The sequence below is a fragment of the Grus americana genome, chromosome 16 (genome assembly GCF_028858705.1).
Source record: "Grus americana isolate bGruAme1 chromosome 16, bGruAme1.mat, whole genome shotgun sequence".
NCBI lineage: Eukaryota > Metazoa > Chordata > Aves > Gruiformes > Gruidae > Grus > Grus americana.
The window spans coordinates 15,793,889-15,820,265 of NC_072867.1; the positions used below are offsets into that span (position 1 = coordinate 15,793,889).

At 60.2% G+C, this 26,377-nt stretch overlaps 1 protein-coding gene across 3 annotated transcripts in view; it reads left to right on the forward strand.

Moving 5' to 3' along the window:
• Positions 1-23,409, forward strand: part of WSCD2 (WSC domain containing 2) — a 29,641-nt gene extending 6,232 nt beyond the window's left edge. For 2 of the 3 annotated variants that reach the window (XM_054844916.1, XM_054844915.1), the window contains exons 2-9: positions 4,558-5,549; positions 11,625-11,739; positions 13,216-13,400; positions 14,402-14,523; positions 15,544-15,718; positions 16,646-16,810; positions 19,218-19,418; positions 21,300-23,409. In XM_054844916.1, the coding sequence (XP_054700891.1) occupies positions 5,171-5,549; positions 11,625-11,739; positions 13,216-13,400; positions 14,402-14,523; positions 15,544-15,718; positions 16,646-16,810; positions 19,218-19,418; positions 21,300-21,652 (1,695 nt within the window). In that variant the 5' untranslated portion in view covers positions 4,558-5,170 and the 3' untranslated portion in view covers positions 21,653-23,409. The remainder of the gene's footprint in view (positions 1-4,557; positions 5,550-11,624; positions 11,740-13,215; positions 13,401-14,401; positions 14,524-15,543; positions 15,719-16,645; positions 16,811-19,217; positions 19,419-21,299) is intronic. The other variant, XM_054844917.1, reaches the window with a different exon arrangement.
• The last annotated feature ends 2,968 nt before the right edge of the window (positions 23,410-26,377 follow it).

Sequence of the window (26,377 nt, forward strand, 5' to 3'; positions counted from 1 at the left end):
CAAATCAAGCCAATAAATCCCAAAGAAGAGCTTTTTCCTTTGCGTATCTTGGTGGTTTGGCCTAGGGAAGGGATTTAAAGGCTCCTTAGGGAAGCACGTGCCTGGGGAGCGTCTCGCCACCGAGGAAGAGGTGCTGGCTCCGGAGCAGCACCCTGGGGTGAGCCGTGTTCCCCGGGGCAGGGACGGGGCAGCCACCGCTTGCTGTGACACTCAAAAGCTGCCGAGTCAGCTGTTTTTAAACACACGTGAACCTTCCCTGCGCACCCCTCCCGACGGAGGGGATGCACAAACACGTTTCTCGGCAAAATTAAGGCGGGGAGCTGCTGATTAAATAAACTGTGCTTCGATTTCAAGGCAGCTGAGTGCTCGGTGCGCTCGGCTCGCCCCTGGAAGAGGCAGTCGGCGGGTGCTGGCTGCTCGAGGGGAGATGCCTCAGATAGTCCAGACATGCCCTGCTGCGATGTAAACCTTGATTTTTCCGCGTCCCAGTTTAGCTCAGTTTCGTTCCCAGCAGTAATGGTATTTACGTTCAGCCCGATGCATCTCATTTGCTGCTTCTGTTCTGAAGAGTGAAAAAGGGTGAAAATCCATTTTCTTGGGGCTGACGAAGACGACGGCAGGTTTCCCTGGGAGCTCGGGCTGCCCAAACTCTGCCCAGGCAGCAGTGCCAAGCTCCCGAGCAGCACGCTCCTAGGGATGGAGGTTGACAGGCTCGAGGGATGCCAGCACCAAGGGTGCCCATTGCCCCATTCCTGCTGGTGGCACTGGTTGGTGTCGTCGCCCGGTGCCTGCACTGGGGAGGGCGCGTGGGTGTGAAACCGCAGGAGCTGCTCTGCGGCGGCAGCAGTCACCCATTGCCGGCATCCCGTGGAGCCAAGCGCAGGGACGGAGGGACGCGGGGCTTTCTGAGAAGGCACGTGGTCCCCGCACCAAAGTGGGTGGCTTTTGGGTGACAGCAGGTCCAGGGAGCGCGTCACGCCCTGCATCTTGTACGCGGCGCGCTGCAGGTACAGCGTCCTGCACAGCGTGCACCGGCTCCTCACGCCGCCGCGGTTCCAGACCTCAGCAGAGACCTTTTTGGGACCCAGGGGTGCTCAGCAGGGTGCAGGGCTGTGCTCTGCCCCAGGGCACCGAGCAGCCCAGCGACGGGACGGAGCCCAGGGCACGTTGCCCTGTTGCCGTCATTAGACTCCGTCCCATCCCTCTGTACTTTAAAGCCCTGTTCTTTCCCTGTCCCTCTGATAAGAAATGCTAATGATGTGATGAAATTGGATAGTTCGGTCGCCTTCTCCTCCTAATGGAACTCTTGTGTTCGTTAATTTGCTGTTTTTAATGGGCTGATTGTTCTCCTGTGCTGGGGGAACCACGTGAGCCCTTCAGTGTGTTTTGCCGTGGTCAGATGTGAGGTGGTGCTTGAAGGCAACTGAACCTTGGTGCTCAATAATTGCAGAGCAATTTGGAGACAAGACCCAAATGTATAATTTATCGGCGCTTCATTCATCCCGGTCACGAGCGGTCGCAGAGATGCTCGCGCCGCTCGGCGGAGCCCCCTCGGGACCCGTGCCCACCTCCCCACGCACCGGCTCTGCTCGGGGTGGGGGGGAAGATAAACCTGGCAAATTAATGAGGATTTCCTCATCCCCGCAGCGAGTAATTGCAGAGCTCCAAACCTGCGGGCAGAGCTCGCCTGCTTTCTGCCGGCCTCCATACTGCTGCCACCACGCAGGGAGGTGGGTTGGGTGCAGAGCAGTGCTCAGCCGGGCATCCCGCTGCCGGGACGAGGATTTCGGCTCTTGGCAGGAGGGTGGCAATGGAGGTAGGCGAGGAACCAGCCCCCTGCCCTCCCCCCCCATCTCAGCTGGTGGAAAGTACCTGGGAAATGCCCCCGCTCGGCTCTGCCCTGCTTCAGCTCTGGGTGCCAAGGGGGTCTGGGGGAGCAGGGAGCGATGCCCCAGCCCTGGTGCTGCCAGCCGGGGGGGAAATTTCCAGCCGTGCGACTCCCTGGGGCTGGATCCATCCCCTGGGACCCGAGCAGAGCCCTCCTGACCGCCGCAGCCAGGAGCAGCTGGGCACAGCGGGTGAGAACCGAGCGAGGGCTGGGGAATAAATCCCCTCCGCATCCGGGCTGTCCCAGCGCCGAGGCAGCAGACGTGGCTCCCGGCCTGCAGCAGCCGACGAAAACCCAGTCTGAACGATGCTGCACCACGCGGGCTGATTAATGTCCCCGTTAGCTTCGTTAGTTTGGCTGGTAAAGTGTGTCACTGCTGTCCTCTAGCCACGCCGGCTCTGCTTGTGAAGGGCAGGAGCTGCCCCGCTGCCTGCGGGACGTAGAGCCCGAGCCCGGTCAGGCAGCAAGGGGTGCAGGCAGGACGGGGTGCAGGCAGGACGGGGTGCAGGCAGCAAGGGGGGTGGATCCATCCTTACAACATGGAGAAGGCTGGCGGGGTGCATGGAGCAGCGTTGTGGGGTGCTGCTGGCATCCCCCATCCTGGATGTCCAGCAGCAGGGTGGGGTGGGGACCCCCAATCAGCCCCCCCCCCGATGTCCCAAGCCTCCGCCGATACGGGGAGCATTGGTGCCGGCTCTGTTTGCCACACTCGCTGTTTGTAAACCGTAGCCAGCGAGGGAGCCGTAAGCCGAGCGCATTATCTCCTCCAGACAATTAGCAGAAGCATTAATGGAATATATGCAAATGTGCAGTAATTGACCTGCGACTCCGCAGTTCATGATGGAGAAGGATGAGCTCCAGATGGCTTAATGATAGTAATTTAAGCCCCTTCTTTATATGCCGTGCTTCCTTGCCATAGCCCGGCAGGACTGAGCCCAGGCGGGGAGGAGGGTGGGCGGCAGCGGGGACGCTGGGGGCCAGGGACAGCACCGGGGCCGCCCCGTTTGCACCCCGACAGCGTCCCAAACCGCCCCGTATTCAGCGCCCGTATAAAGCCCTGGGAAGGTGGGTGGAAGCGCAGAAGAGCAGCTCGTGCTGCCATGAGTTCCCACGGAGCGGCCGTTCCCCGATGGCCGCCGGCCAGGGAGCGTGGGAGAGCGGCCAAGCGCCGACGGGTCCATGGGACCGCCGGGCTGGGGGGTGCTCGCCCATCGTGGTGGGTGCTGGCCCACCCGCCCTGGCTGTGCCTGGGTGCTGCCTGCGCCTTCGTCCTGCCACGGAGGTGCCTGCAGATTCAAAAGCCCGAATAGCAAGCAGTCTCCTATGCTCAGTTGCTGCTCTGAGTTTACTCAGCCTTTACTCAGGCTGTGTTGGCCTCAAGCGTGGTCGGGGAGGGGGTGGTTTGGGGGAGCCCGAGGGGCTCGTGCCCCACCGGCGATCTGCCCCGCGCAGCCTGCCCAGCCCTGAGCTCCACAGAAGTTCACCTGGCAGAGCCAGAGGTATTTGAGTAACCTCTCTGGGAACCCAAATTAAAATATTTATGTATAATTCATGCCATATGTTCCACCAATATTTTTTATTTAATCAACTGAAGACAGATGGCAGGAACATAGAGGCCATTAAACTAATGGCACTTTGTCTTTCCATTTATTTTCGTCTCCTTTCCTAAAATAAGACGAGTCCGTGACAGGCAGCACACCCCGGGCACGGGGCCGTCCCCGCCACCGCCGATGTGCCGTCAGGGTGCGGTGGCAGCGGTGTTTCCCACCGTGAAACCTGGCGCAGCGTTGTCCCGGGCAGGGCTGGAGCCAATCCTCCCTAGCTTTGGGGGCTTTGGGGGAAGAGAAATCCCCCCCACACCCTGAGGGAAAAGCCCCCCGGGGGGGGGATGAAGGGTCCATGGCGTTCCCAGGGCAGCACCGTGTCCATCCCAGCTGGCAGGGTGCGAACGGGGCTGGTCAGCCCTTCGGTGCCCGCTGGAGAACGGAGGATGCCCTGGCCTCCACGTCTGCTAAAGCCTCGCCGGGGGCACCGGGGGCTGAAACGCAGCCACGGGGGTATGGGGACGACGCGGGGACGTCACGCTCCTGTGGGGTCTGCCGGCCCTGCTCCCGGCAGCCTTCCGCCCCGCTGCCCACCCAGCCCCCAGGGCAGGCGCTCGCTTACCCGGGGCTTTGCTGGGGGCCGGCTGGTGCATCCAGACCTTCAGCTCCAGGGGGGGGAAGTGCGCGTGCACGAGCGCGTGTGCGTGAGTGTGCGTGCACATGCACGCACGAAGGCGTGGATGTGTGCGTGGACGGATGTGTGCGTGCGCAGCTCATCCTCTTGTGGGTGAAATCGCGTTAAATAAAAAAACCCTCCACGTGCCCCAGGGCCGTCCTGTAGCACCAATCCTGCACGACGAGGCAGAGACGTGTGGGCTCTGGAGTCACCCCCGCGCCCCTGTCCCTAACCCCGGGCTGCTGGCAGCCAGCGTCGCTCCTGCTGCACCAATGTCTGCTGCCTGTCCCGCGTCCTCGTGCCGGGGGGAGGTTGAAGTGCCCCTCTGCAGGGCTGGAAGGCGAAGGAGACCCTGGGCATCCTTCCTCGCCCCGTGGGAGGACGGGGACCGCGATCTTCCTCGCGTCCTGGGATGCTTTCCTAAGCATGCCTTTCTCTTTGGTTTGCAGGTGGAGATTTCTTGCCCTGGGAGTGAGATGAATGGGGCTTCGTTAGACAAAGGGTCCCAGTCAGCATTTCAGGCCCCGAGACGCGTCCAGGGACTTTTCATTCTTTGTCTGAAAGGGCGACGGTGCCGTTTCCATTAGAGAGATGCTTGCGAGAGCCGGGGCCGCCGAGCGGAAAGGCGAACGAGAAGAGCTGCGTCAGCTGATCGGCTTTCAAATCACCTTCAAACCCTCGATTTCCTTAACATGATCCCTCCATCAGCCGAGGTGCCGGGGCACGGCCGGGGGACTTTGCCGGGAGAAGAATAAACCGGGGACGGCGGTGACGGCTAGCGCTGGAGAAACCCCCCGTGCACGGCGCGGCGGGGGGAGCTCAAAATCCGCCCCCGCTGCCTTCCCCAGCCCTCCCGGACTTTTTAGAGTCGGGCAATAGCATTGCACGGCCTCACCCTGCAGCCCCTGCCGCGCTTTCGGGGCACCCATCTGCTCCCCCGGTACCCCCCCTGGAGCCACCTCCAGCCTGGGAGGGGGCAAACCCCCCCCGCCTTGGAGCATCCCTGGGGCCAGAGAGCAGCTCCCCCGCGGCGCCGGCTGCTGGGGAAGGGATGAAGACGCTATGGCCAAATTATTGGTAAAACTCCAGCGGTATTTTCGGCGAAAACCCGTGCGTTTCTTCACGCTGCTGGCTCTCTACCTGGCGGCCGGCAGCTTGGTTTTCCTGCACTCGGGTTTTGCCGGGGAGCCCACGGTGCCGGGGAGCCAGCGCGGCCCCGGGGCCAGCGAGGGGCCGGGGCTGCCCTACCTGGGGGTGATGCAGCTGAGCCGCGGCTTCAAGGCGGCGGTGGCGACGATGCCGGAGGTGGGACGGCGGCACGGACCGTGGTTCAAAAGCACCTCCAAGGAACCGGCGGAGAGGGGCAAAGCCGGAGACTACGGCAGCACCCGGAGCCGGGCGCTCAGGGGCAGGAGCGGCCGCGAGAAGGAGGAGGACAGAGGTAAGGGCTGGGGACACACATGTCCGGGCGGGGGGTCCCTCCTTTTGGCCTCTCCCGGGAAAAGCCTCCTGCGCCGGGGCAGTGGTCTGCGAGCTGGTTTGGTAGCGCGTCCCTACCAGGAACAAATTTCTGAGCGCGCGCCCCCGGTAAATGTCTATTTATTTATTTATAAACCATACGCATGTGCTACTCGAGTGCTAAGACTTTCTTCCTGCACCCCAACGGACTGCCCTGCGCATCTCTTGGGGTGCAGCACCCCGCTTTGGAGACCCCTGGTCCAGGGGATGTTCCCAGAAAGGTCTCCTCCCTCCTTCCCCTCCTCCCTCCCTCCCCAAGGACCAAGAATCCCCTTTCATTTTTCCATTTTCACTCTTTCCCACTTGTGCATCATCAAGCTCCGAGTCGCACCTTGCTGGGACAGGTGCTTTTGGGGGGTGCCAGCTGGGGAGAGGCTGCACCCCGTCTTCATCCCCTCCTTTGGCTGTACCCCAGGCCAAATTCAGTTTTAATTCCCTTGGCCCCGACGACCAGTAAAACCAGATTTGTTGCCTGTTGTTTGCATTGCCGGGGTGTTCAGGCAGGGGCTGGCTGCGATTGCAGGCACTGAAGTGCAGGCAGGCAGGGGTGCAGGCAGGCAGGGGTGCAGGCAGGGCTGGGGTTTGGCCTTTCAAGCCAGGAGATCCCTGCCTGGCTGCTGCCTGGGGTGCGTGGTGTTATCGTCGAGCGGGACCGTTATTAATGAACAAGGATAAGCGAATGTAGTAGTTCTCATTGATTTTTAAAATGTCATCTATTTATCCTGAAGGCAGCTGCACGCCGCCAGAGCTGCACGCTCGCTCTGAATTGGGGTGGCTGAGAGCCGCCCATCAAGGCTTTTCCATCCCAGTGGTTATTCAGCTCATTGCCTCACTCCCTGGCACCCACGAGCACCCGGTGCCAGCAAACCTCCCCCAAAACACACCCCGCGAAGGAGCAGCTCGCACCTTCAGCTGCTGGGAAAGCCGTTACGATTTCTTGTGGTCAATAAAGTGGGCTGGCGAGAAGAGAAGGAGCAATCCAGCGCGTCGCTCCGGTGGTGCGCAGCCGCGACAGCGGCGTGCTGGATGCCTCGGCGTTCAGGGCAGGACCTGCAGCATCGGCCGGTCGAGGAAACTCGGAGCTGGAGTGGTGTCGGGATGCTGCCGGGCTCTTCTCTGCCTGTCGCCGCTCATTCCCCTCTCCCGAGCCCCAGGGTGGGCAAAATCTCTGGTGGGGGGATGCTCGCCCGTGGGGAGCCCCGGTGCCCACGAAGGCTGGTTTGGGTGAGCAAGCCTGCGCCCCAAAGCCGGGCTTGCTCGGGAGCTGCCCCTGCACGTGCAATTCCCCGGGCATGCCGGGCTGCGAGCCTTGATGGAGCAGGGGGTGTGTGGCTCGGAGAGAAGCAGGAACGCCCAACCCCGTGGCAAAATGAGGGTTTCACAGGCTTGGTCCCTCCAGCCAGGCTGCTCCCGTGGCGCGGGGGGCTCCCCCTCGGCCACCAGCCCCACGGCAGGTCTGTGCTCACGTTCGCTCTGCGCAAGATGCACGGTGCAGGCTCGGAAGCAGGAGGAAAAATGGTTTGTGGTGCTCAAGGGACTTTCTCACGCTAAAATGAGATGAACGGGGGTTTCCCCGTCGTGCCCCTGCGCCGAGGGGTCTCCGGGAGCGGCGTGTGGCCGCGTTGCTCCATTAATGCGAATTGACGTTTAGCGACTCCTCACCAGATGGTTCGCGAGCCCAAGCTGTCAGTCACCATAAAAACCCCAAGCAGCGCTCCCGTCCCCGGCCATATGCAACGCGTCCACCGCAATTAACCTCTGCCAGCACCGCCGCCTCCCCGTGCCTGGCCACGGCGGGGGCTGCGAGGGACGGGGAAGGGATGCTGGGCTCAGGCAGCGCCAGCTTTAGCTGCTCGTAGGTGGTCCGGGAATATCGTCTTTCCCCTTTTGAATCTCACGCGGAAAGGCTCGGCATGGGCAGCGGTTAGCGGGAGCCGGCGCAGCCCTGGCAGCCGGAGGGGATGCAGTGCCACCGCACCAGCATCTCGGCAGTTCCCGAGCAGGATGGTGCGGAGAAATTCTCCAGTTTGAGAAATCTCCCGTGCCCGGCGTGCCTGCGGGGCTGGCAGAGCCTCAGGGGACGGGCGCTGAGCACCCGCCTCGCTGCCCCGCTCCTCCCCAAAGTGCCCGCTGCTTCCCCGCGCTGCCTGGCAGGAGCAGGCGGGTTTTAACAGGGGCGGTAATTAAGCAGGGGACGGCTTAACAAGGTGGGGGCGGAGGCTCTGCCATGTGAAATCGTTCCGGAGGGAATACTGCTCCTAAAATCAGCTCTGGTTTAGTTAGCGTGATGTGCGGCTCTGGCTTGCCAGGGTGATGTGCCTCCTTCCTCCTCCTCCTCCTCCCTCTCCCGGCCGCGCTGGTGGAGCCCCAGGGTCAGGCCAAGGCGTGGGTGGAGGGCAGCCCCATCTGCCAGGGAACGCCTTCAGCTCGTCTGTACCTCCCTGCGAAGGCGCATCCCTGCCTCAAATCCGAGGGCGGTTTTGGATGGTGACGCTGGGGAGGGGGGAGCAAGCACCGGCCCCAGCCTGGCAATGCCCGGCATCGCTTCCTCTCTGCCACATCCGCCTCTGGTCCTTCGCTGGACGTCTCCAGCCGTTCCCAGCCAGGGCTGGGCTCCCCCGTGACACACGAGCAAGCAATGCCGTGAAGAACGGGAGACCGGCCACCCCAGGCACGCAGCCGAAGATGTCCCTATATCTTCTGACACTGGTGCAGTTGTCCCAGGGGTGGTCAGCATGAGCCACCCCACCTGAATCCCAGCATCCCAGACTGGTTTAGGTCAGAAGGGACCTCCCAGCCCACCCAGTCCCACCCCTGCCATGGGCAGGGACACCCTCCACTAGCCCAGGTTGCCCAAAGCCCCATCCAACCTGGCCTTGAACACTGCCAGGGAGCCAGGGGCAGCCACAGCTTCTCTGGGCACCCTGTGCCAGGGCCTCAGCACCCTCACGGGGAAGGATTTCTGCCTCACATCTAACCTGAATCTGCCCTCTTTTAGTTTAAAAAGTGCTGCCACCAATATCCACCCGCTCTTTCCCATGCTCGCATGGAGCGTTTCCCTTCCCACGTGCCGGACTTGTATCGGTACAGCCGGGGTGCGCCCCGTCGCCGGCGAGCCGTCGGTGCTCTGTGGGGCAGACGGCTGCAGAGGGAGCGTCGTGGGGCTGGGAGGGCTCAGCACCCAGCGCGAGGCTTTCGATCAACCGGCTGGAAAATCAAGGGCAGGTATTTGTTTCAAGCATCGCCCTGCAGCACAGCCCTGCGTAAACATTTCTGTGCTGCCTTTAGCTTGCCAAAGGCGGGCGGTGGGTGCCGGGAGAGCCCGGCGAGGGGCTGGGGCCGCTCGAGCAGAGGGGGAGGATGGACGGGCGGACCGGCAGTGCCAGCTCCTGGCTCCTGGCTATGAGTGACCCAGAGCGATTGCTGCCGGGGCAGGGGAGCAGCCCTGAGTGCACCCCGTGGGTCGGGGCAGCGTTGTGGGGTACGACTCACCGCAAGCGGGGTCACCGGCTGAGCGGGCGCATCGTCCAGGGGGTCCCTGCTTGCACCCTGTACCCCAGCGCCAAAGCGGTTTGTGCGCACGCGCTGCGCCACGGCCGAGAGCTGCGGTGCTCTCTGGAAGACCAAGCTTTACGTTAAGCTTTACGTTAAGCTGTAAATGAGTTTGCGGTGCCAACGGCCCCAGTGAGCAGCCTAGCTCCCGAAAGAGTGAGAGGTTTGGGGAATTTAATGGCTATTGCTGGGCGGATCTGTGTGTCTGTTCACGCGCGCCTTTCCAACGTGCTCCGAAATTCCTCTTGGCCCCGTGAGAGCTGTGTGCTGCTGGGGCAGGTCCCCCTCTCACTGCTCAGCACCCTCCCGCAAGCTGTGCCTAACCCCACCACGTGCCTTTCGGCATCTCTCCCCGCTCGCTCCTCCTTCGCTTATTGTCCTCCTGTCTCCCTAATTATTCCAGTTGCCTTCCCAATAAGTTGCAGCACGCATATGTCAAGAGCAATGGATTGAAGGTAATGCACATCACTCACCGGCTCTGTGCAAATGACTGGAGTAATCCTGCACCGGTTAGATCTGTCACGACCAAAATGAGCTGACCTGCTGAAACCTGCTCAGCGCTGCGGAAATGCCACGTTACGCTGAGAGTAATTGGGAGCAATGAGTTACGACTCTTCGGTGGTTAAAGTCATCATCAGGCACATTTCTCTCAATCTTTCTCCTCCAGGCTGGCTTGGGGGAGGCGGTTTGCAGCGCTGGTGGGGTCTGCGGCGTGGCGGGGAGGGTGGGGGTCTGTGTGTGGGGCAGACCATCGATGGGGTGTACACCTGGAGTTGGTTCAGGGACCCCCCAACAGATGCGAAATGCAAGCAGGAGATGAGAAGTGTTATCCCGTAGCGCGGTTTGGTATGGGAGTGGCACGCGTGGGGATGCTCCGCTATGGGAGGGAGAATTTGGTGTGGGATGGAGACGTGGAGATGGAAGGGGAGACGCGAGGTGGTAATCACGCACTGGAAGAGGCGCCTTGCTTGCCCAGAGCCACGGCTTCACTCTTGACCAGAGCAGGGGAGCCCTCACCTCTGCTCCTGCCCCGTCCCGTGCTGCCGGATATCCCGGTGCTTTCCCGAAGCCACTCGGCCGGGGTGCTGGGGCCAGAGCCCTGGGGGGCACAGCTCGAGAGCTGTTTGGTGCTGGGAAAAACAATTCCTTGGCTTGGGATCCGGGGGCCCCGAAGGGACAGGAGCCTCTCCTTTTGTGTCCCCACGCTGGGACTCTGCAGCAGCAGCTCAAAGCCAGAGGCCAGTGGCCACCGCACGGGCTCCAGAATTTCTCCAGGACAGGGGTTGCCCTGTGCCAGCATCCTGCAGACGATGCCCTGAGAGCGCGGCAGGTATTTCAGGATAACGGAAAGCAAAAGATCGCTGTTCTGTTCATCGAGGATGCGTACCTGAAACAGGGAGCGAGGTGAACCAGACCGGTTTGGGATTCCAAGGCAGCTCTGCCATTGACCCCGGGCCGGTAAGACCCGGCCACTGGTCCCTGGGGCACCCACACTGGGTGGCCAAAACCTGCACATCCTCTGCAAGAACACGTTAATGGACACCTCGTTAGCTGATTACCGGCTGGCTAATCCCACCAGCTCCCAAACCCCCTGTCCTCCTTGGCAGCAGTGGCAGCGAGGATGCTGAGCATCCCCGCGCCAGCGCCACATCCCTGCGTCGGGGGCAAAACATCTTCCCTGCAGCAAATGCGCAGGTGGGAGCAGGGGTGAGGCACTAACGAGGGCACCTAATGAGGAGACTGAGCGGGGACAGGGTGGGTGCTGATGGTGCCGGGCTGCCGGGGGGTGGCTCATGGACCATCTCGCCCCTGATGAGAGCCCGCGGGCATCGCAACGGGCACGCAGGCGAGGAGATGGCTGTTTGTTTTCAGATTATTGGGAAAGGCTACATTCGTCAAATAAATGATTTCATGGTAACTATTTATTCAGCTTTATTCCCTGTCTATCGGCATCTTCATTTGCTCTCAACACAAGCATCAGCCTTTACTTTGCCAAGTATTAGCGCCGGGCAGATATCCTCCTCGATGTCTGGGGGGGGGGAAATGAGCTACTGGCTGAAGAAAATTTGTTTTAAACTGTATTTCTCCATTCTGGCCACCCCTGTGTTCCTGGCAGGGCAGAGCGAAGGGGATGGGTTGTTTTACCATGTAACTCGTCTCTTTTCGGAGCCACTTTGCTCAGTTTTGAGGCTGGTGGGAAGGAAGAGGACGGAGAGGAGATGCCTCGGTGCAGAGCCATGGCATCCTTTCAATCTGTAGCGGGCGTTTCTGGGCTTTACCTGCAGCGTTTGCAGGGGCACGTTGTACCCAGGGCGTGTGTTTCTAAAGCAAACGAACAGGGAGCGTTGCTGCACATCCCTGTTCAGGGAAAAATCAAAAGAGGGGGGTGGGCATCGGTGGGCTCAGCCCTGGCTGGTTCTTACCCCCCTCTCCTCCCTCCCCCCAGCAAGATACATCGGCTGCTACGTGGACAACACTCGCCGGCGAACGCTGCGCGGCGTGTCCTTCTTTGACTACAAGAAGATGACAGTCTTCCGTTGCCAGGACAACTGCGCCGAACGGTAGGGTGGGAGACGAGCACCGCGTCTTCATTAATTCCTGCACACCGCCAGCACTTCTCTGCTGTCACAGTTCCCTGCCCCGGCTGCTCCCCTCCCCTTCCTCCCGCCTTCCTTCCTTTTTCTTTAGAGTTACGTCATTTTGATTATTATTTTTTTTAAAATTCACTGGTGTTTTCCAGGACCCCAGTTTCCTCCCCTGGAAAAAGTTCTGGGGGGTGATGATGGGCTCCATCCTCGTAGGGGGCTGGGGGGTGTAAGGGCTCCAATTCGGTGCTGGGAGAGCCTGCAGCCCTTCCATCCACCCAGGGGTGGCCCCACCAAAATGCTGTCCCCCACCCAAACACCCTCCCCAGACCTTCCCAACTGTCCGAGCACGTCCATGAGCAGCTGGGGAGACACGTGGATCTCTTGTCGCGGGAGTTTTCCCCAGCGTTACACGAAGGCTGTGCCCTAAGCGCGGTGTGTGCCGGTGGGGCAGGCAGCGTTGCAGGCAGTTTGCTGCCTCCAAACTCCCCCCGGAGCCGAAGCCCATCTGCGCAGCATCCCACGGCACGCGGGGACGACGCTGCAAAGGGCCGTTGCCGATCGCTGGGGGTCCCCGCCGTTGGGCTCATCCGCCATGGCAGGATGCTCCCCGTGACGGCTGCGTGCCGTGAGCCGAGCCGACGGCTGCGGTGCATCCTCGGCGGTGCCGTGGCTGGGATGCTCCAACACCAGAACCCCTGGACTTGCCGGTCCAGGCACTGCCCCTCTCCAGCGGGTTCCCAGCTCCGCTGGCGCTTGGCAAGCGCCCGCCCGTGCTGCGGGTAACGCTGCCATCCTCCCCCTGTCCAGTCCGGTCTGTATCGAGCAGCACAGCTCTCCTGCTTTGAAGCCCAGCAACGTCCCCATCACTTATTCCCGCTCTGCCACCACCCCTTACACCCTCCCTGCCTGTAAGTAATGGCACTGTCTCCTGCTTTGTCATCTCCGTGGCCCATGGAGCCCTTTCCCTTTGAGAGACTGGAATGGAATGGAATGGAATGGAATGGAATGGAATGGAATGGAATGGAATAGAATAGAATGGAATGGAATGGAATGGAATGGAACGGAACGGAACGGAACGGAACAGAACAGAACAGAACAGAACAGAACAGAACAGAACAGAATAGAATAGAATAGAATAGAATAGAATAGAATAGAATAGAATAGAATGGAATGGAATGGAATGGAATGGAATGGAATGGAATAGAATAGAATGGAACAGAATGGAATAGAATGGAACAGAACAGAATATTTTCAGCTGGAAGGGGCCTACAATGATCATCTAGTCCAACTGCATCCAACAAAGCAGCGCTGCTTCCAGCGCTGGGTGTGAGCTGGCTGCAGCGGGGATGCTCCTGCAAAACCACCCAAGCACCACATGAACCCACGGCCAGAGCCGGGGGGGGGGACACCCAGGGACGTGCTGAGCACCCCCCGTCTCCCTCTCCCCAGGGGCTACCTCTACGCGGGGCTGGAATTCGGCGCCGAGTGCTACTGTGGGCACAAGGTCCAGGCGTCGAACGCCAGCGAGTCCGAGTGCAACATGGAGTGCAAGGGGGAGAGGAGCAACACCTGCGGCGGGGTCAATCGCCTCTCCATCTACCGCCTGGAGCTGGCCCAGGAATCCGCCAGGAGATGTAAGTCGGTGGCATCGACGCGGCTCCCGGCTCAGCCCCGAAATGGGGGAACCCGTCGTGGTGCCGGCAGGGGCGAGCCCTGGTGTCCCTGTGCTGCAGAAGCCGGGTCTCAGCTCGGGAGAGGTGGTCTGAAAACGGTTCAGGTCTGCGGCTGGGGTGGTTTTGCTCCTGTGAACTGCAGGGATCCCCCTGCGGGGGGGCTGCCGGCCGGGGCTGGGTGGAGCGGGGAGCCCCAAGGACCTCACCAGGAATTCAGGGCGTTTCGGGGGGACTTTGGCTGAAGACCTCTTTCCTGATGGCCAAACAGGACCGTCACCGTATTCCGTGTGTGCTGCCGGCACAGCTGGCTGCAGGATGAAGGATGCACGGAGCTCCAGAGAGAGCCAAGGGTGCTCCCCGCCAGAAGCACTCATTTGGCTCCCAATTAGGCAGCGCTATAATTACCCACATTTGCTGCTTTTCTTTCCTCATCCCCAAGCAATGGGAAGGAGGGTGGTGGCGTTCAGAGCTCCCACCACCAGGCACCCGGTGGAGTAGCAGCCCCGGAGGGGGGCTGAGGGTGCCCAGATACGTGCAGCGGTGGGTGGGGACCCGGGATGGGACCCCTCGGGGCACCGATGCTGAGGGGGGTAGCGGGGGGACCAAGCCAGAACCAGCCCCGCGTAGTTCCATCTCCCCGCTGGTTCCATCCCTCCTGCAGCCTGGGATCACCAAGCTGATAAAAATAGGGAGGAAAAAAATAAACCTGACTTTGCTGCTGGGGCTTTTGCTCTGATTTTGCACCGTAAGCAGCCGGGCGAGCTTGTTAGCAAACGCGGCTTCACAGCCGGAGGGTGACGAGAGCCGGAGAAAAGCAGCCGCTGTGCTGATGGGCGGCTGGAGAGGAGCCGTGGGGGACGGGGACACCGGGGCACGCAGAGGCTCTTGCTCCCGATCCTGGGGTGCGCAGGGTGGCAGCGGCATCATTTTTGGGGTGCAGCTTCTCTCTCTTTCTCTTGCAGACGGCAGCGCGATATTTCGGGGGTGCTTCCGCCGGCCGGACAACATCTCCATCGCCCTGCCCGTCAGCCAGCTCATGCTGAACATGTCAGTGGACAAGTGTGTGGACTTCTGCACCGAGAAGGTACCGGGGGGTCAGGAGAGGGGTGCAGGTCGAAAGCTTAATCATCTAAATCTTCATCAGAAAGGGTCGCACCGGGTCAATTTTAATCTGATTTATTATAATAATTACATATATCCAAACTACAGAGGAGCGTATTGACTGTCTGTGTCTCTGCTGCGGGCAGGGTCTGGACCGCAGCTCCCCGCAGGGGCAGCACCCGCTGCCTGCCCTGCCTGCTCCCCACGGCTTTGCCCCCCCCCCCCCGCAGGCAGCAGCAGCCCCACGGGGGGGTTTGGGCAGGAGCATTGTGGGGTCCTGCTCTGGTCCAGGGGTGCTGCAGTGCAGCGTGCTCCAGGGGCACGATGCCAATAAGCAGGCAGGGGAAAGGGCGGCAGTGGGCATTGCTGGAGTATTTAGTAATTAAAATTAGGCAAATTAGCAGGCAGAGGAAGAGAAAGACCTGCAGGTGGGGACAGTCCTGTCCTCCCTTCGTGGCCTCCCTGGCAGAGGATGCTGGGGAACAAACCAGCACACCAGTTAAATACGAACGGCTGCTCGGTCGCTGGCTCCGGTTCCCATGGCTGCCCGGAGAGCTGGGGGTGTAAATAACCGGAGCCCCTCGATTGACCCTGCGCTGCCGCAGCCCGGCAGTAAATCGCCTGTCAGCCGCCGAACGGGCCTCGTAACTCCGGGCTTGGAAACGCCAGCGAGATCGCCGCGGGGCCGTCCGTGGGCTCTTGGTAACCTCGACGCGGGTGGCAAACTCCCGAGCGACGTGCCACGGCTCTGCCGGGAGCACCATTTCCCCGGGGCATCGCTGTCTGCGCCAGCGGGCAGCTTGGCTGTGCCACGGGACAGTGGGGGCTCGGGTGTTCTGGGGTCTCTGCAACGAGCCGCTTGTGCAGCCGGCTGGAGGGATGCTGCAAACCGCCCCGTGCCGCACAGCGGGGCCGGGGCGGCGAGGAAGGGTGCGGGGGCAGAGGCAGGGTCTGGTGCAGGGGACGGTGCTGCCGGCTGCCCTCCCTCCGCCCGTCCCCGCAGGAGTACCCGCTGTCGGCCCTGGCCGGGACCGCCTGCCACTGCGGCTTCCCCACCACCCTCTTCACCTTGCACGAGCGCGAGGACGAGCAGCTCTGCGCCCAGAAATGCGCTGCCGAGGAGTTCGAGAGCTGCGGCACCGCCGAATACCTCCTCGTCTACCAGACCCAAGTGCAAGGTGAGCCGGCGCCGGGCTCGTCCTGCCTGCTGCCGGGCAGGGGGACGGGCAGGGACCGCTCCGGCGTGGGTGCCGGCACCAGTTTCCCACCCCCTTCCCAGGAATGCCGGCAGAGAGTGAGCGTGAGCTTGCAGCATCTATTTGGCTTTCATTAAAAATTACCATTTATTTTAATTTCCTGGGAAATCAGTCCTCCCCTGAACAAACAGCTTTAATTACCGCCTGACTCAGCCGCAGCAGAGAGCAGTTTGCCATCTCCCTCCGGCAGGATCCCTCCTTGCCCTCGCTTGTCCCTCCTTGTCACCAGCAGTACCGCTGAGCCGGAGCTTTTCCAGCCCCGGGGTGGGGGAACAGGCTCTGGGGAAAAATACGGGGGCGAGGAAAAAGCTGTGACCAGGCAGAAAAATCCCTGGGAGGCTGCGGAGAGAAGGGTCCTGTCCCCCCACCGCCCTGCAGGTCCCAGCGGTGGGACCGATGGGACAGGGAAGCACAGGGGAAAGCTGTTAGCGGGCAAGTGCTGAATGGTGCAAGTGAGGAGCCAAATTCAGGTGGTTTCGCTCGGTCTCGACGCAATCCCTGCGTCGGCGTTTGAGGCCGGGCTGGAAACGCTCGTGCCTTTGTCAGTGCAAAAAGCAGGAGCGTCGCTTGGCAAATGCACTCGTCTCACTCGCTCTCCCCTCTTCAGGCAGGCGGCAGCAGCCAGGAATGACAGAGCACCTCCTGCCCTCTTCTTAGGACTTTTTGGGGTGTTCAGGACTCTTTGGGGTGTCCCTATGTGCTTTAGGCGGGGTGCCTTTCCCTATAGCAGCCACCTCCTCGCACCCTGCCCCAGCATCTTCCCGGGGGACAGCAGCACGCCGTAAGGAAGCGGGATGTCTCTGTTACCGTGCCGCAGCCCTGACGTGCCTCGGCCGGTTCTCGCTGCAGACAACCGCTGCATGGACAGGAGGTTCCTCCCCACCCGTGCCAAGCAGCTGGTGGCCCTGGCCAGCTTCCCCGGCGCCGGCAACACCTGGGCACGCCACCTGATCGAGCTGGCCACCGGCTTCTACACCGGCAGCTACTACTTCGACGGGTCTCTCTATAACAAAGGTGAGGGGAAGGGTTGGGGGGTTGTTTCCAGGGGTGCACCGGTCCCACCTGAGCTGGGAGAAGGTCCTGGTGCCATCCCTTGGGTCTGGAGGAAGGGGAGGGCAGAGCCGGGTACCACCGATGCTGCTCCGTGGGATGGTTTGTGCTGGATGTGGCCCGGTTCAAAGGGTATCGGAGGGTCCCGATGTCGTGCGTGCCCTCCCTGTAACCTCCCCGTGCTGCCTACTAACCTCGGTGGGGACCGGTTTGGGGCAGAACTGGGGTTTCTCCATCGTGCTGGTGGTTTTTAACCCTCCGTGGGGGTTGGAATTTTCTAGAGGAGGAACCGGCGTGACCCCGACCCTGGCAAACGAGGCAACTCCTGCATTTTTTTTTTGCCCTAAGAAAAGGACAACTTGTTTTTTTGATCAGATTTCCCCAGGAGCTGGCGTTCGTGGGTTTGGCACTCTCGTCTCGGGATGCCCAAACTAAGAAGCAAACGAAAGTCGCGGCTGCGTGGCGAGAAGGACTGATGCAGCCCTCCAGGTTGGGAGCGGGCGGTGCTGGTGGCACCGGTATCCTGGAGGACAAACGTCCCCACGCGCTTCCTGAGTAGCTGCAGATAAAAATAGCACCGTGTCAGGGCATCTGGGGAACACCAACACCCCAATTAATGAATATTAGCAGCGCAGAAAAGCGCCGATGAGCTCACAGGGGAGGGGAGTGGAGGGAGCTGATCTCTTTTTGCCTGTTCTCCTCGGGCATGAAGGATTTGGTGGAGATCCATCTTCCCATCCCGGGCAACACGGGTATTTGCCCAGTAGATATTTCACGGAGGAGGGATGCTGTCACTCCCGTCTCTTGTGCCCCCCGGGGCAAAGCAGCAGCGCTGTGCCCACCACATTGGTGCCGGGGCCGATAGCACCCGGGCTTTGGGGACCCCGAATTAAGCAGTGAGGATAAGTTTAAAGCCAAAAAAAAAGCTCGAGGCAGGCATGAAGCTTTTTCAGGCAGAAGCCAGCTCCTCCCAGTAACCCACCGTATTGCAAGGGGGAGGGAAAACACCATTTCCCCCATTTTGTAGCCATTTGCAGTAGTTTTATTTGTAGACCTTGAAGGTTTCTCCTGCTTTTCCTTCCCCTTTTGCAGCTCTGAGAGGAAATCCTCCTTTCCTCCCCAGCCGTGGTGGAGCTGGGATCCGTACCCGGGGCACCCCCGTGGTTTGTGGGCTCTGTCCCTAGGGTACCCACACAGCTGGCCAGGGTCCGTACCCGGGGTACCCCCCAAAGCCCCGCTTGCCCGACACCATGGGCAGCAACACCCATTTCTTCGAGATTTGCCAAATTCAGCCTTTCAGAGATGGAGATGCTCCGCGCTGAGGGAGGGAGCCCGGACTATATCAGCCCCCGGTGCCGGCACCCAGCCCGGGGCGCAGCCGGCATCGAGCATCCCACGGAGAGCAGCATCACCGGGCAAAAGCCTTGGCGAGGTTTTGCTCAGCCGCCCGAGCGCGGGTTTCGTGTTTATTCTGGGCTGAGCGCGTCGGAGGGGCCCGGAGGTATCCAGGCAACTGGCTGATTAGCCATCACGTCCCTGCGTCGCGCGGCATGGCTGCCGAAAGCAAATTACACATCTATAATTGATGTAGTACAGCTACTTACAGCTTATCTCCCCCCTCAGCTCAGCTCCGCCACCGACACGCTGTTCCCGGGCAGTTTGGGTTGTGCTTTGCAGGGGCTGGGGGTGCAAAGGGGCTGGGAGCGGTGCCGGGCTCAGCCCCGATACTCCATGCAGGGGACACGGGGGATGGCGGTCCTCTCTCCGGACCCCCCCCATGGCATCACTGCAACCCCTGGGCTCATCTGCAGCCCCACTAGCATGGGGGTTTGTTTTTTTTTTTTTTACCCTTCTTAATATATTGGGAGGGTTTAAATGCTGTGGCCAGGGAGCTTATGGCTATAAAAATGTGCTCTCGACCCCACCAATATAAGCACGAGGTACGTTAGTGCGGTATGCGGTTATTTAATGCCGGTGTGCTTTGCCCTGGAGGGAAGCCGGGCTGCTCGCTGTCGGGCTGCTCGGTGTCGGGCTGCTCGCTGTCGGGCTGCTCGCTGTCGGGCTGTTGCAGACCGTCTGGCTGAGAAGAGCCGAGCACGGCTGGTGAGGAGGCAGCCCAGTCCCTGTGCCCGCTTACCCACCCTCTCGTACATGAATTTTACATCATGGCTTGACTCGTAACTCAGCCAAATAAATGATTTCCATCTGGGAGAGGGATGCAAATTCTACTTCAAGCCCCAACTGCTTTTATCCAACTGTACTTCGCAACCTGATATCCCCCCATCGTTCCCTTTCCCCAGCTCGCTTTTATTATTTTTATTAACATCGGCACCAGCCGCTTCTCAGGCGCTCGCTTGCTCTGTCCCGGCAGGGTTCAAGGGCGAGAGGGACCACTGGCGAAGCGGGAGGACGATTTGCATCAAAACCCACGAAAGCGGCCAGAAGGAGATCGAATCCTTCGATTCGGCCATCCTGCTCATCCGAAACCCCTACAAGGCTCTGATGGCGGAGTTCAACCGCAAATACGGGGGGCACATCGGCTTCGCGGCTCACGCCCACTGGAAGGGCAAAGGTAGGCTGGTGGGCTCGGCTGCTCCTGCCCCGCTCCCACGGGACCCGGGTGGGCAAGCTCCAGCCCAGGCACCGGAGCTCCCGAGCCGTCGTTAAAGCCCAGCAGAGCCCCAGTCTGGTCCCCATGGGGGGGGTAAGCCCGGGCTGTGCCACCCCTTTGGGGTCCCCCGTGTCCGTCTCCCGGCGTGACCCGCAGCATCGCCATCACATCGGGGGGTTATTTCTGCGCGCCCCGCTGCTCCGGAGACGCTACCTTTCCCATGCACAGGCATATTGTGGAGGCTTGTTAATTATAGCAATTTACAAATTGCTGTTGTGGAATTGACTTCATTGGAAAGAGTTAAAATATTTAGCTTGATTGAACATCTGCTACCCTTAATTCAGAGTTTATTTAAGGGGAGCTTTTGCTGTTGTTGCTGTGATGTGCCTGGATTTCGTTATCGCAATGTGCTTGCAGCGCCGCAGACAGCCCGGCCCCGCTCTCCCCACCGCCCCATCCCTTAAAACCCTGGTAGAGAAATGTCCCACCTCTTCCTCGGTGGCTTTTCTCCCTGGGCAGATCCCTGGGCTGGCATCACCCCCGCCGTGGTGGGCTCCGAGCCTCTTGCTAGTTTTTATCCCCATCTGCTGCATCCCAAAGGACAAGTGCAAATCGCAGGTACAGCGGGAACGCGGACGGTCCCCTGGCTGGAGCCCCTGCACCAGGGAACCCTCCTGAGCTTTCTCTGCCCCAAACCCCCCCAAATTGTCCCCGCCTCGTGGGGGGGGGGGTGGAACGACAGGCAGAGGGGACCCTTCCCTCCACCCCAGGTCCCATTTGGACGCGCATCAAAATACATCACTGAATTCTGTTCCAGAGGATGTACGGTGTAATTAGCTGATGGGTTAATTGTCAGGTTAATTAACCATTGGGACAACTTGCCTGGAAAGGTGGAGATTTTCCATCGCTTGAGGACTTTCATCGGGCTGGGAGGGTTGCTGAGAGCCTGACTTTCATCGGGCTGGAGACCCCCGTTTCGCTGACCCCACGTGGGGACCCAGCCCCTGGAGGACCCCGGCCGCGGACCCCCGGGGTCCCTGTGGGACCCTCAGCACCCACCGGGTGTGAAGCAACCACTCAACGGGGGCCATTCGTTTGTGCCAGCTTTGCAATTAGCACTCGGGTGCGTGGTTAAATAAATCATCCAGAGGACAAAAAAAAAAAAGTGATTAAAGGTGAGTAATTAAGATGGGGCGTGGGGCTCCCATCCCTGCAGCCTGACTCTCCAAACCGGTTTCTTCTCCCAGCAACTAATTTTGGGGCAATTTTGGAAAAAAGCTCTGCCCTCTCCCCAGCCTCGTCCGCGGCTGCCGGCATTGGGTGGGGGGGATTTTTCTTCCCCCCCGCCCCGTTCTCAGCCCTGCCTGGAGCTCGCAGAGGCCGCGGGTGCCGTGAAACCCCTGTTTGGTTCCATGACATTAATTTTAAGATATCCCTGGAGCAGTTCCAAAGCAAAGTTTTATGTGATATGATTACACAAGGTGAATTGTCCTGTATCTGGTTAATGAAACAGATACTGTGTTTAATGATTCTTCGGGGAATTAAATACGGTTAAGCTATTAATCAGGCATTGGTTTCGTGGGGAGGACAAGAGGAAGAGGCAGATACCCAGAGCTTTTATGCATCGTGAGATGGATGTATATGGCACTGCCAGGAGACTTGTGGCTTATTATTGATGTTTCATTATCCCTTTTATCACCTGATTTTTATGGGAGGATCAATTAGCCAGACGGATAATTGAAAGATTTCGGCAGGGAGCGCAGGCGGTGGCCCTGGGATGGGGACACGGGGGATGCAGGGATGCAGGGACACCCGCTAACCGCGTCCTCCGCTCCTTCCCAGAGTGGCCTGAGTTCGTGGCCAACTACGCGCCGTGGTGGGCGACCCACACCCTGGACTGGCTGCGCTACGGCAAGAAGGTGCTGGTGGTGCACTTCGAGGACCTGAAGCGGGACCTCTTCGTCCAGCTGCAGCGGATGGTGGGGCTGCTGGGCATCGCCGCCTGCGAGGACAGGCTGCTCTGCGTCGAGGGACAGAAGGACGGCAACTTTAAGCGATCCGGCTTGAGAAAATTGGAGTACGACCCTTACACCCCCGAGATGAGGAAGATGATCAGCGGCTACATCAGAACGGTGGACACGGCTCTGAAACTCCGAAATCTGTCGGGGGTCCCGGATGACTACTACCCGAGATGATGGTGACAACGGCGGGGGGACCTGACCCTGCGTGGCGAGGAAAAGCTCGGTCTTCCCGGCCTCTGCCTATTCCACCCAGTGGGTGGCTTTTCTTTTAATTCTCCATCCGCTGCTATTAGCTGTTAGTCCACTCCTGCATGAGCAACGACGGTCCCCAGCCATCGCTGAGCTTGCTTGGCCGACGCCGACGCGGACCTGGGCATGGCGGCACCACCGCAGGGATACGGGTGCCTTCCCCGCCGCGGGGTTCCTGCTCCATCCCGCTCCCGTTTCGGCTGCCGCGACCCTCCTTGGCAACACGGCGGGTTACTTCTGCCCATCCCCCGCCGGGCTGGCTGGCGGGGACGCTGTGTTGCTTGTGCCGTGCCCGACGCATCCCCCGGTGCCGGCGCGGTGCCGCGGGAGCTGAGCTCCCCTGGGGTGGGTATCCCCAAACTCCCCTGGCTCCTTGGCCAGCCCTGCCTGTTCCCAGATGGAGCCCACCGGCTTTCCCGAGGGAGGAGGGACCCGGGGGGGGTGGCACCGCGCGGGCGATGCTCCCGTGTATCCCGGTCGGAGGTGATGGAGATGGGGAAAGCTGCGATGCCTCCAGAGGTGGCTGTGTGTCCCCCCCCGCCGTGCACGGTCCCTTGGCTCCGTGGGGACCCTCCCTGAGCCTGGGGACAGGGGGTCCCTGGGGTGAGAGGGGTGTCCCCAGCCGCAGCACCGGGCAGCCCTGGGGGGGCCTGTGACCCCCACCCCGGGGGCTGCAGTCACCTCAGCCGTGGGCTGCGGGTGGGGGCCACCCCCACGCACGTGAACGATGCTCGAGAGGGGGACATTGGCCGCGGACAGAAGAGCTGACAGGACCACAAGCTTGTCTGTGCCTCATTTCAAAAGCTCACGAGCCAGAACCGCCCCCACCCCCCACCCCCAGAAGCAGTTTTGGGGGCCACAAGCGAGAGCCGTGCTGCAGCCCAGCCGCACCAAACCCACGCGGCAGCGGGGAGCAAATCCTGGGGCTGAGCTTTCCCATGTCCCTCCGGCCGAATCCAGCCCCCGCGATGGGTCCCCTGCCCTGCCCGCACCCTGCCCACGAGCAAGCGAAACCAAAGGATCTCTGTGCGCGTCGGGAAGATGCCGTTCGCCAGGCTGGCTTTGCGCAGAGCTGCATGCGGTCCCCAGCCGTGTCCCCCCCGCAACCACGCCGCCCTCCCAGCCCATCCCCGTCCCGGCTTTGCCGCAGACGAGCTCCCTCCCCTCCTGCCAACCTGCAAGTCCCCATTGGATGTAGGTGCAAAAGCCATATATTGTACGCAGCCTTTTCTAGAGTTAGGTATTGTTGAACGATTGGCTTTTAACTCTTGATCTCGATAGAAACACGTGCACAGGTCGAAATCTAAAGACAGCGCTCAATCTATATTCAAAGAGAGAGAAGAGAACTCCACGGAGAAAAAGGAGAATTTAAATAAAATATATTTTTCTAACGTGTGCGGAGCGGACACGGGCAGCGATGCCAGGGCTTGGGGGGGGGCTCCTGGTTGATGTTTCTTTGTGTGGAGGTGGGCAAAAGTGTTTGTGGGGAGCAGCTGCCCTGTTTTTAACTCTTCCCTTGACAAATGGCTGGAGGTTTTCTAGGAGAGCGGCTGAGCCCCATCCCAGCAGCGGGAATCGAGCTGACCCTGTGCTCCCTTCGCTCGCGGCGGCCCGGGGGCTGCCTACCTCGCTCAGAACAAATCCTCAGGTCGATCCAGCTATTAAAGGAGAGTTTTTGTTGCTATTCTGCCTTCCCGTGTGTTTGTGGGGTCGTCCCCCCCCCCGAGCGCCCCGGCACCCCCCGCCCAGCCCAGCCCAGCCCAGGGGCTGGGTGCCCCCCCCCGGGGATGTGGGAGCGACTGGGGGTCGGCTCCGCTACGCCCAGCTTTAATCACATTAACGTTATTCCCGCATCTAAACCACCGACCACGCGACGGAAGCGGCTCCTTCTTGAGGGTTTTATTACCTTTGCAGTGTCCTTAAGGACAGGTTTATTGGGGCACACGCTGGGAGCGGGGAGATTTACTGCGGGCTTTATTCCCGTTGCCTCCCGTCCTTCCTCGGCTCTGGAGCAAGAGCAGGCTCCGTGCAATTTATTCCTTTTCTCTGGGCTGATCGCCCTCTTATCTGGAGTTAGTGAAATCCGTTTGTTTCGGGGTTTTTTTGGGTTTTTTACAGTGTTATGTTTGCAGCGATCCAGACGCACGCCGGGCGTGATTTGTTCCGATAGGCATCATCTGCAGGAGGGGCAGCGTTCCCTTCTGCCCCTCGGAAGTAATTAAACCCAAAAAGCCAATTAATCTCCGAGATAAAACAATTAAGAGACAACATCGCGTGCAGCTCCAGTGGGTCCTGGGCTGCAGCTTGTGAGGCGGAAGGGGAGGTGTGGGGAGCAGGGAGAGGGGCTGCCCCCAGCCTGGGGACCCCCATATCCGCACAGCCCGGGGGGGGAATCGCTGCTTCCACCAAACCCCAAACTCCCCGAGCCCCAGCAGTATCAGCTTACCTTTTTTGGGGTTTTTTTTTTGTTTGTTTGCTTGTTTTTGTGGGTTTTTTTCCCCCCTGTGGCTTTAAGGATCACTGAAGCTTAATGCCTTTATTTCACTGCATTTTATTGTTTGGGGCTTGGTTTTTTTTTCCCCCCCCAATGAAATGGAGCAGTTGGAAGTCATTACCTGCCCGTAAGCGTGCGCTGCACATCTGGCTGCACACGCGCGCACCCCCCAGCTTACGAGGGTCCGTGCCTTCGCCGCGATCCCGGCTAACACAGGAGCGTTCACCGTCCTGCCGGCAGCTGCTCTCCCCGCACGCACCGCCCAGCCCCGAGCAGAACCTGAAGGTTTATCGTTTAACCTTTATGTATTTATTAAACGCCCAGCTATTTTGGTTTTTACCGCATGGGACTGGCATGCGATAATAAAATTTATATTCCCCCTGGAAAGAGAAGCCAACCATCCTTTCCGCAGCATTTTTCACGTGCACAGCGCTTGACGTGTAACGGCCGCCCTGCTCGGTTGCCTCCGTAGTGCCGTTAGCCCGCCTCGTTGGAGAGCACCGGAATGTGCGGGCAGGGTAGGCAACACTCAGCGTTTCCACGATGATTTTTAAAAGCAGTGAGTCTTTCCACTTGACTCAGCCTCGATGAGCCCCGAGCATCCCTGGGCGGGAGCATCCGGCTCGCCCGACCCCGCTGTGGGGTTGGGGCTGCCGGCAGGGGTGACCCTGAGCCCCTCCCTGGCTTCCTGCATTAAAAAAATCATCTTTTATTTCTGCAAATCTCTCATCCCTGGAGGTTTTTTTCTGCCTCCCCAGTCCTGGCAGAGGTTACAGCATCCTCCCTCCGGGGCTGGAGGGGTTACTCAGCTGTTGCCCTAGCAACTGCGTCCGCACCAAAACTCCCTGCATTTCCCCCAATTCCGCGTGGGTTTTGCACTCAGCAGGCCGGTCCCTGCGACGGACCAGATGATGCTGGAGGAGACGACGCCGGAGAGCGGCTCGGACCAGGGCTCCCCGCCCTGGCCAAGGCAGCAGATGCCCCTTTGGGGTGAATTCAGGGGGTTCTGGGCAATGCCAATGATGCTGGGAGGGCTCAGAGCACCGGGTTCATGCTGGTGGTTAAATGAGAGGGAAATAACCCACCTCAGCAGCGTAAGACAGAAGCTGCGACAGCACTTTCACAAAAAGCTCTATAATGTAGGGGAGAAGCGAGTTATAAATCTGAGCAGCAGTAATATTCATCCCCTACAAAAGAAGCATGTTTATTTATCAGTTTTACTATTTTCCATAAAATTTACAGTTGACAATCTGTCTGAATGCCGTGGAGATAATTTAAACATGGCTCCAACCCACCTGGCATTGAGGAAAGGGTAACATGTTTATTCTTTCTTTCTTTTTTTTTTTTCCTTAATTCCAATTCTAAATAAAGGGAGTGATTTATCGGAGAAAGAAAGCACAGCTTTATTTCAGGGCCGTGACAGCTAATTGAAAAAGAGCAGTCATTAAGGACGGTAATGTGTTCCACAGAAATCATTTCAGTATATTTTGGAGTAATTTCCCAATTTCTCTCGTGTGAAATGAGACCCAGCCCCAAGTTTCGGGGCCCCGCGAGCGGCGGGTAATTACGGGGAGGCAGCAGTGGGGAGGGGGCACGGAGAGGCAGGAGGCAGGTCCGGCACGCCGCGGGGATGTGCTGGGCCGGGGCCCGTCCTGCCGCACCGTCACCGGGGGTCCGGGGGTGCTGAGCATGTGGGGCGCATGGGACCCCGGTGGGCTCATGGGTAGGGACGGGTGGGATGTTGGGGATGAGGGTCCTGAGCTGGGGGTCCTGGGCTGGGGGTTGGGGTCCTAGGGATGGGGGTCAGGGTCCTAGTGATGGGGTGCACATCCTGCGCTGGGGGGTGGATGCCAGGGCTGGGCACGGGGGTCTCGGGCTGGGGTCAGTGTCCCAGCTCCCAAACCTGCTGCTCTTCTTCCCCGGCCAGCCCTGCCCTAACATCACGACCCCTACAACAGCCGTAACTGGAGGTCTCCTGGGGATGGGGGGGGCTCTGGATCCCATCCACCCCTTGACTCTTAGACCCTAAACTCTGGTGCGGCCCCAGTTACCGATTTCACCGACTCCTGCCCCAAAAGAGGCTGCAGACCCCGGCTGGGCGGCTGCCACCGGGTGGGCACAGAGGGGGGGCTGGCCGTGCCACCCAGCCCCGGAGC